This window comes from Azolla caroliniana, unplaced genomic scaffold, assembly GCF_043228905.1.
Source record: "Azolla caroliniana isolate FFs.n. ecotype wild unplaced genomic scaffold, voAzoCaro1.0.p SCAF_5, whole genome shotgun sequence".
In the NCBI taxonomy this organism is placed as follows: domain Eukaryota; kingdom Viridiplantae; phylum Streptophyta; class Polypodiopsida; order Salviniales; family Salviniaceae; genus Azolla; species Azolla caroliniana.
In genome coordinates, this window is record NW_028230440.1 from 5,414,647 (window position 1) to 5,424,094 (window position 9,448).

General features: G+C 35.5%; 1 protein-coding gene across 2 annotated transcripts; it reads left to right on the forward strand.

The window, feature by feature from the left end:
* The first annotated feature begins 677 nt into the window (after positions 1 to 677).
* LOC147863865 (sterol esterase TGL1-like) lies at positions 678 to 7,569 on the forward strand. Of its 2 annotated transcripts, XR_015529787.1 has the most exons (10): positions 678 to 819; positions 1,501 to 1,674; positions 1,810 to 2,215; positions 2,294 to 2,559; positions 2,657 to 2,725; positions 5,025 to 5,081; positions 5,191 to 5,243; positions 5,319 to 5,394; positions 6,274 to 7,510; positions 7,542 to 7,569. XR_015529787.1 is itself a non-coding variant. In XM_087319527.1 (9 exons), the coding sequence occupies exons 1-9, from the start codon at positions 779 to 781 to the stop codon at positions 7,388 to 7,390; spliced, it is 2,259 nt and encodes a 752-aa protein (XP_087175653.1). In that variant the 5' UTR covers positions 678 to 778; the 3' UTR covers positions 7,391 to 7,569. The 2 variants fall into 2 exon arrangements, 1 of the variants encoding a protein (XP_087175653.1); XM_087319527.1 differs by having other exon boundaries at positions 6,274 to 7,569.
* The last annotated feature ends 1,879 nt before the right edge of the window (positions 7,570 to 9,448 follow it).

Genomic DNA, 9,448 nt, shown 5'->3' on the forward strand with positions numbered 1-9,448 from the left:
AGTAGAAAGAAAAGTTTATACCAATCGCTGCTTTTTCTGCATCTTCAATGTTTCGTTTCATCCATTTTCATTGCATTTCTTGTAACAGGATGTTCTGTTGTTAACCAGATACTCTTATTTAGCGTTTTGTTATGAGTTAATGTTACGCAATTTTTCTGTCTTGTTGAACAGTCTTTAGAATCATAATTTTGAAAAATAAATCTAAACTTGCCAATACATAGATCCGAAACTCCCTCTTTCTGAAGCTTTTTGTGCATTTTGTTACAGTTATCTGGATACCATCTTTTCGAAGGTTAGACATAGTCACTCAAAATTCATGAAATTTCTTTAATAGCAGGGATGCTTATTAAGGCTATGGATTCTGTCCTTTGTTCAGGAAACCCAAACATTGTTCATTGTGGAGCTGTTTATGTGCATTTTATCACACTAATTTCGATTTGGTTTCACCTTCCCAACATCCTTAAGACCTCTTGTATCGTATTTGCAAAGGTTAGAACTATTCATTTGTCTGCAATAATGCATGAAATTTTCTTCATTAGTAGAGATTTTTGACCATCTGCTTAGCCTTGGTTGTGACATCTTACCAATTCTTCATTTGATTGGACGAGGAAGAAACTGGCCATTAGATCGCTTTCTCACATTTCCTCTGACTGTTTGTTATTCAGCGTTATCAGCCTCTTTCTTGATCTCAATGCTATCTGAAACTCTTTGCTGATGATCGAGAATGCACTGAAACCTACAAAACTGTAGCGTGTCCATAAAAGTTCGTTGAGGTAGAATGCAAAGATTCGTGGACAGTGTCTTGGGAGTAATCAAAGAGTAAGTGGTTCGTTTTCCTGGTTGTATCTATGCAGTGAATTTGTCATGTACTATGATGATTAGTTTAGTTTAGTATTGCAAAGCTTGTCAGGTAGATCTACATTCATAGGTGGGAAAATATGCCAGAGTCATCTTGTCATCTATGAATGCGTCTTCTATAATGGTTTTAATGATAAATCTAAATTTCTGGATATTGATTGAAGCAAATAAACATAAAATAAATGCTCATAAATAAAGCACATGTATCCTCCACAATGGTTATAAATTATAATAATAAAATTCACAGTTAGGAATATATATGGAATCTAGTAAACTTCATATAAACACTCATAAACGACGCATAGGTGGGAAAATATGCCAGAGTCATCTTGTCATCTATGAAATGCATGTCCTATAATAATTTTGATGATAAAAATTAAGATGTCTGGATATCAATTGAAGTTAATAAACATAAAATAAATGCTTATAAATAAAGGACATGCATGCTCCGCAGTGGTCATAATGATAAAAGTCACAGTGTGGAATATAAATCAAATCTAATAAACTTCATATAAACACTCATAAATGAAGCACGCATCATATTACCCATCTATCTCCATTAAGTTTCATTACATCATTGAACATCATAAATTTCAAATACTATACACGAGCTTTATGGCTGTTCTTAACTTCTCTTTTCAGGTCATTAAAGGCAGTTAGTCATGAGTCATTTAACAATACCATTAAGTTGATCAATGGAGTTTCGGCATTGATACTTACATTTTTACCTGGGAAGGCAAGGATTTTGGAAGGTGTTCAGGGATGGGAGTTACGACCGACATTGAGAGCTCCTCGTCTGCCTCAATGGATGGAAGAGTATGCTTAGTTTATCTTTCTTTTCTGTTAAATATGTATTCTATTTGGTTTCGCTGTAATAACACGTGGCAAAAGTTATGTCTGCTTGCTTTTATATGTTACAATGATGAATTAATAATCTGCTATGAAATACAGTGGCGTGTCATCCTTCAATCAGTTCATTCATGAATATACTGCCGATGCAGATGAAGATTCACAATCTGAGTATGAATCGGGACTAGATGAAGATGATAGTATTGTGCCATCATCCCCTTCTTCTCAGGCATCTCAACTTTCAAAAGCTAATTCTTTTAGGGTTGAGAAGAGAGATACCTTCAGATCGAAAGTCAGTGGCTTTGCTGGATCGTTATCAGAGCTCTCAAAGTACTTTCTTGGTATTGCTTCTCCACGGCCCTTCATAAGGCCATCTCCAGGAATTGGAAGCCGAAATGGTTCATCTGGAAGTCTATATCGAATGTACGGATTGGCAAGCAAAGGGCTTACCAGTGTGAAGAGTTTTGTTGTTCACCGAACAACTGATCGAAGGCATGGGGTCATTGAGGTGAGTGTTTGGAGAAAAAAATTACTGACTATACCTTGAAATGGTTGTATTGTTTAGTTGCTTGCCTTTCCTTGACAGGATATGCAGCTGGTTGTGGAGCTTTTTATTGAGAGGGTGTTTGATCTCGTGAGAAAATTATTGCTGTATAGTCTTTCGCCTTTCCAGACATTGAAACTTCTTGCAAGGAAGCTATATGTTCAAAGGAATGATGATGAGGACACTATGAATGTTCCAACAGCTACTCTTGGTGATTCAGGTCCAGTTCCTAAGTTCAGAAAAGAGAAGAAGCAAGCAGCAATGTATACTGATGCACGCTCATGTGAAGATGTAATTACTGAACTTGGGTGAGTGTTGGAAATTGTCCACACACTATTAGTGCGCAGAAATTTGTGTTGGACTCTCAAGGTACTAAAGAGTGTTTTTGCTTTCTCTGTTGCCCAGGTACCCATATGAATCTGTTAGGGTTGTTACAGAGGATGGTTATGTCCTTTTGATGGAAAGAATTCCACGGTATTCTACTTATCATTGTTTTTTGGGCAAGGCATACATTTTCTGCATTCTTTTCATAAAACCTAAAATCTGAACCTGGTCCAGTTATAGATTAAATATAGTGCCCTTCGAGTGTATTTTTAGTGTTATAATTGTCCATTTTGCATACTTGATATATGACCATAGTGCAATGAAACAGAAAATGATGAATCAGAATTATAATTGACATTCACCATCTAGAGAAGGCCATGAATATGGACATAGCATAGTGAACTATTTTGATAACCCACATCACTTGTGCAGTGAGTGTGGGGCATTAGGGCAAATTGATGCACCTACAATAGCACTTTGTTTCTCTCTCCCCCAAAATATATTAAGGAATGGAACAAGACAAAGAATCATAGTTAGTTAGAAAAAACTGAACCAATTTTTTATGAAGAAAAGATCCTGAAATGAAACAGAGAGAAGTGATATCCTTCAACCTTAGCTTGTTGCAAATAGCTGAACTAAATTTTGACTAAGAAAACATCCGGAAATCATGAGGATGCGGACTAGTATATTTAAATTCATGCAAGTTTTTTTAATGCGCTTAGGATTTATATCCACTTAATACATCCCAGTTTGTGATCTAAGTGCCAGCAAATGGTTATCATCGAAGAATACCTAATAGGGAATCCCATGAAGTTTCCATACTAGTATATTTAAATGCATGCAAATTTTTAATGCGCTTAGAATATCCATCCACATAATACCATCCCAAGTTTGTGATTTTAACTGCAGAAAATGGTTATCGTGGAAAGAATACCTATAGGGAATCCTATACATCTCAACTTAAGACCTATGACCCATTCTTTTCATAAATAGTAAGCAAATTAATGTGGAAGATCATTGAGGAGCCATTTTATGACTAGGTGTTGAGTAGAAAACTGCTTTAGAATTATGTAGGAAAAGAAATTTGCTTTATAAAGGCTGACCATCGATGCAACCTTTTCCTCCTATATAAACCTTAAGGCTCACAAGAAGGTGTATTTGTTGAATGGAATCAACCCTTTACCAAGTTATCATTTTAGTTTAGTAGTTAGTCCTCAAGACTCAAGAGATAGCTATTGTATTCTTCTACTCCAATCTTTTGTAAGCTTCTGTATCCATTACTCGAATATTATATGTTCTTTATTTCTTTATCATTGCTCATTGGCTATTGACTAAACCCCGCGATTGAGTACATTTATTGAAACTCCTTACCTGCTCATTAGATGAGTTATTAGGGTGAGTGATATGTTGCTGACATTTCTATAGTCACCTTTGTCGAAATATGCCAGGCTAGAATGAATGATCATCAACTTTGAAGTCACCTAGAGTCTACTTTCACTGAGAAGGATGACTATGATGACACTTCTGAATGCACACACTGAGTCAATTTGCAGCATCTTTGAACAGAAAAATCTGGAATCAGGGTTTACTTTCTGTGCACTCTCCTTGTGTGGAATAAAATCATTCCGCTTGGAGCTATGCAATAGACTTACACATCAGAAACGCATGGACAATTGAATGTTTCCATGTGTCCTTTCCTGAAGGTAATCTGTTGGAAGCGGAGATCAAAGATTTGTGATTGTGAGTTTGAAGAAAGTAAGGGGCTTGATAGAGCTGGGTAATTTAATATTCCACTATCTTGGAGATTGTTGGCTTTCTAAACGTACAAGATTGTCAATGTTTTCTTTAATTCAAAGTTTGTAGCTTTCTTTTTGACAAAATATGTGTCAGCAACATGATATTTGTATTGAATAAAATTTTTTGGATCATAAGAAGAGGCAGCATCAATTTGACTCTTGGATACGCATAATGGGACATTCCTTAGGCACAATGCTTCTCCAGTATTTAGACTGAGAAACTATAGCTGTGGTAGTCACATATAGTGGTACATTCTTTAGGCACTGCTGTTCTACAGTATTTCATACAGCTATTTATATTTCTTAGGTTCTGGACTCTTTGTCTTCTTTGATTAGTGTTGTTTCCACTGTGCCCTTTTCTTTGTTTTACATTCGCTGAGAGTTTTCTTGGCTTCTTATATCTGCAACTCATGGTTTCTTTTTAGAAAGATTAACTTAATATATTGGAAGTTCTATCAGTATTATCAGCAATGGCTTTACACTTCTGTTCACAATATTAAGAATGTAGAAAAATATGGATATATTGTTGCCATGGTGGTTGCTTATGACAAGAAAAAGAAGTACTGTAGAAAGTTATGGAGATAATAGAAACCAAATTTGATGTTATTGTCCTGTAATATGTGACACGTATAATGTTCTGGACTTGATTGTAGGCGGGACTCTCAAAAGGTGCTGTATTTGCAGCATGGTCTTCTGGACAGCTCATTAGGGTAAGTTTTGCATGATTGAAATATTTCAGTCGACATTGAATGTTAGAAACATTTGGTTATAGACTAAAAACTGTTTGGTTCTAAACATGTGATATGATGTACTTAACAGATGGGTATCAAATGGAGTTGTTGGCTCACAAGCATTTGCTGCATATGACCAAGGTGGGTAATATATTTCAATATTCCAACTGCCACGCTTGAGTCTTATTGTGCTCTCTCTGAAGTTTCCCATAACAGGATATGACGTTTTTCTTGGAAACTTTCGAGGTCTTGCTTCAAGAGAACATGTGGACAAGAACATCTCATCCCAAAGGTACGAGGATCCATTATACAAATTTCGAGTCTGTTCTTTTGATAAAATATATTTTATATAGATCAAACTTTGTAACATACTGGCTGAAATATTGCTTAATGAATTGGGAAATTTGTAGAGAATGTTGTGTATATGCCTCATACGTACATTTTTACCACTTTAGAGCATCTGTCATTATAGGGCAACTTCTGTGACAATGAGATTTGTAGAGAAGTTTTTGTAAAAGGCTAGATGTTATTATTGTAGTCCTGATAGGAGGTATATTGATAATTAGCTATTTACAATTTTTTGGAAGTTGGGAGTTGATTTTTGAGTTGATTTTGCTAGTAAAGAAAGATGAGTAATAGTTGTAAATTAGCTATCAAGGAAACAGAAATACATGATGGCTGAGGTTTTCCGTCTCAAGAAGTACTAGAAACTCAGTTCATTGGTGGTTTGTGTGAAAAGTAATATCTGGGGCATGGTTAATATATGATTAGGAAAAAATACTCCCTATTTTGTATTTCCAAGCTCAAATAATGTTGCATATGAATGTATGTCAATTATAAGGGTTGATACTGGAAGTTCATGCAATCTTGCCATACATACACTCACTCCTAGCAATGAAGTTGTATAAACCCATCATGAAAGTGTTACTTGTTCACCAATTTACACCTATAAATCAGTGTTAAAGAGGTCTGTCAATGACATCAATAATTGGGTCAATTTAAATAAATGTACCTACTAGTCCCATCCCATGATGTTATTCGTTCAGTCTGATATTAATATTGGACTCATGAGTCATTATCCCTGTTTTCCCAATGAAATGGCAATATCTGTAGAGACATTATGTTCATTATTTCCTTGTGCTTCTATAAAAGTCTACGTTTGCATTACCAGGTATTGGAGTTATTCTGTCAACGAGCATGGCATGCAGGATATTCCGTCGATGATAAACAAGATTCATTCAATAAAAATGGAAGAACTTCAGGGCCTACATATCATTTCTGATGAGACATCAGACATTGATCCGCAACCGTACAAGATATGTGGCGTGGCCCATAGCCTGGGAGGAGCGGGGTTGTTGATGTATGTTGTAACAAGACACCTTGAGAATAAACCACATCGATTATCCCGCCTTATACTACTATCACCAGCTGGTTTCCACAAAGAGGCACCTTGGGTGTGTACAATTTCACAATATATCCTTCCAGGGCTTGCCCCTTTATTAATGCCTTTGATACCAGGTTTCTACATTCGGACAAAGATTTTTAGGGGTCTTTTCAACAAGCTAGCACGAGATTTCCAAAACTATCCAGCACTGGGGGGTCTTGTGCAAACGCTTTGTAGCTATGTAGTGGGAGGAGATAGCTCAAATTGGGTGGGTGCCCTCGGGCAAACCCATTACAATGTATATGACATGCCGGGTGTTGCATATCGAGTGCTGGTTCATCTATGTCAGATGAGAAGGGCTGATCGATTCCAGATGTATGATTTTGGGTCCACCTCGGAAAATATGGAAGCTTATGGCAGTCCATACCCTTTAGATATTGGGGCTAATTATGGTGTGGTTGATATTCCAGTGGATCTTGTCGCTGGTAGGAAAGATAAGTTAATCCCGAGGGCAATGGTGAAACGGCATTATCATGCTTTGAAGGAGAGAGGTTGTATTGTTTCTTATAGTGAATTTGAATATGCACATCTAGATTTCACCTTTGCCCATCGGGAAGAGTTGCTGGCATATGTAATGTCAAAATTACTTCTTGTCACTTCACCAAAATCATCTCAATTGAAAAGTGGCCGAACAAATTTGACATCAAGAGTGAATTCGAGGAGGTTGAAAAGTAACAAGTTCGATGCATTTCCTGAAGATATAAGGAAGGGATCTCTGGATAGCATAAGCAATGAATTTCTTGATCCAATGACCAATGGTACTTCACATGATATCAAACATCTTGGTCAATCTAACAAGCATCAGTCTCTGCCAGCCATGGATGCGTATGAGTTATTGGATTAATTTCACATTTGCTGATACAACTCGTGTCTCAAAAGTATTTGATTTAATCACATGGCAATTTCATAAAAGATCTTTGTGGTAACTCGACTTGTACCTTGTAGGAAGTGCTATTCTTATATTGTTTTCTTTGTGATGTGCAAATAGCAAGGAGCACATAAACTGGGAAGAAAATATTTACTTTCTAGATGCATGCATTGAAACATAGTAAATATCTCTATGCTCATATTGTCTACATGTAGTGTGAAGAGACATGAAACAACAAAATTGAGAAGGAATTTAGATAGAATAAATAAATCAAAACATTGTAAAAACACATGTTTATATTCGCTATTCACATTTGTATATATGTTATTGCTTTATTTGACTCGGTTTGCTTGCACATTCATTTATTTCATCTTTTCTCTGTTTAATGTTGACATGCGCTAACATTACGTTTTTATATGAATGAATGTATCACATATAGCTAAATGTGTGTGGATTGATAGAAATCTAGTATAAAAAAAGCTAGACGTTTTCTAGTTCAAATTTTTCATTTGAAATAAACTGGATGCAATGATAACATGTTCGTGAATATACCATATAAAGGACCAAGGTATAATGATCATGATGCAAGAGAGTGGGATGAGATAATATGATATATTCATTTATTGAATGCTTGATGAATACAATGAAGAGTGGCTTTAGGATTGTACTGCTGGTCATGCATGAGTAATGAGAGTAGAGTGAGGATGAGTAGTATTATATGCTCTAGATGCCGCTTAAAAAAGAGGAGTTGAAGTTATCCATTAATGAAATGGTAGGCGCATCCTAGATTTAAAATATGCAAGAGAATTGCAAGATTTAGAATATGCAAAAGAACTTTAGAAGCTCTTTATGAATCTGAGATAAAGATTGGTTTGTTTTTCTTTAATAATGTAACATTGAGGTGTAAATGGCATGATTTATATGGCTTTTCTTATGTTTTCTTGAGGAATGGACCAAAGAAGGTGTTTATGAGTTACTTGGAAATTGAGCTTTTTCCTTGAAATGCCCAAGAAATCACCAAACCAATAGGTTCAAAATTGCAATATCATTGCCTTAGTAACACCACCAAATGAATTGATAATGAAGTTTAATAATAAATAGATAAGATGATATATTGTGTAACGTGTTTCCTCTACTTGTGCTAAAATCAATGCACGAAGAGGATCTCTAGTCTACCATTGTCTTCAATCGCATGCACCCTCGTCTTTGACACTATTTGAAGAGTGGTTTAGAAAAGGTGGAAAAACAATGATTTCATTGGTAAGTACAACATATTTACTTGTTAAAAAATGCACAAGATGATTATTTTCAATAAGGGAGTTGAATGTGTGTGATCACATACCATTACATGGTCTTAGATTGTGACTCATTAGCAATGACATTTTAGGCTCATAGCCAAAGGATAAAATTTGTGAAACTTAATGTTTTGAGTTCAATAATTTGGTACATATGCTTGTGCGACACAAATATTTAATATATAGACAAACCATTTATACACTTCTCTCTCCTACTATTTGATTACTTCATGGTTCATTTAGGCAATGAGATTTGGGGCTATCTATGATCACTGAGACATATAAAGTAGTTAGGAGAGTTATTTAATAAGAGTTCCCTTTTAATTCATCTCATTAAATATGAACATGTTTGGGTTGAACTCCTATGTTTGCAAACATAAGGGGAGACCATACATATTGATATAATCAGTGCTAATCTATGCCCAAGTCATAGAACCTCAACTAGGTGGATCCTCCACCTCGATCAAATTTATTACACCCAAATTTATATATTTTTTAAGAGGAGAGAAAGAAAAGGAAAAGAAAGAAAAAGTAGGGGGGCTGAAAAGAAAGAGGAAGACCTATATCAATGTACATATTGGTGTTCATCAACACATGAACATTCACATAAGCTCCCCATCTAAAAGTGTTGATTATAAAATAGCTTGACCTCACCTAGTTGGTTAAATATAGTAGATTCTATGGTTAGAAATTCATATATATGTTGGCATACAAATGGTGCAAATAGAATCTATGTGGT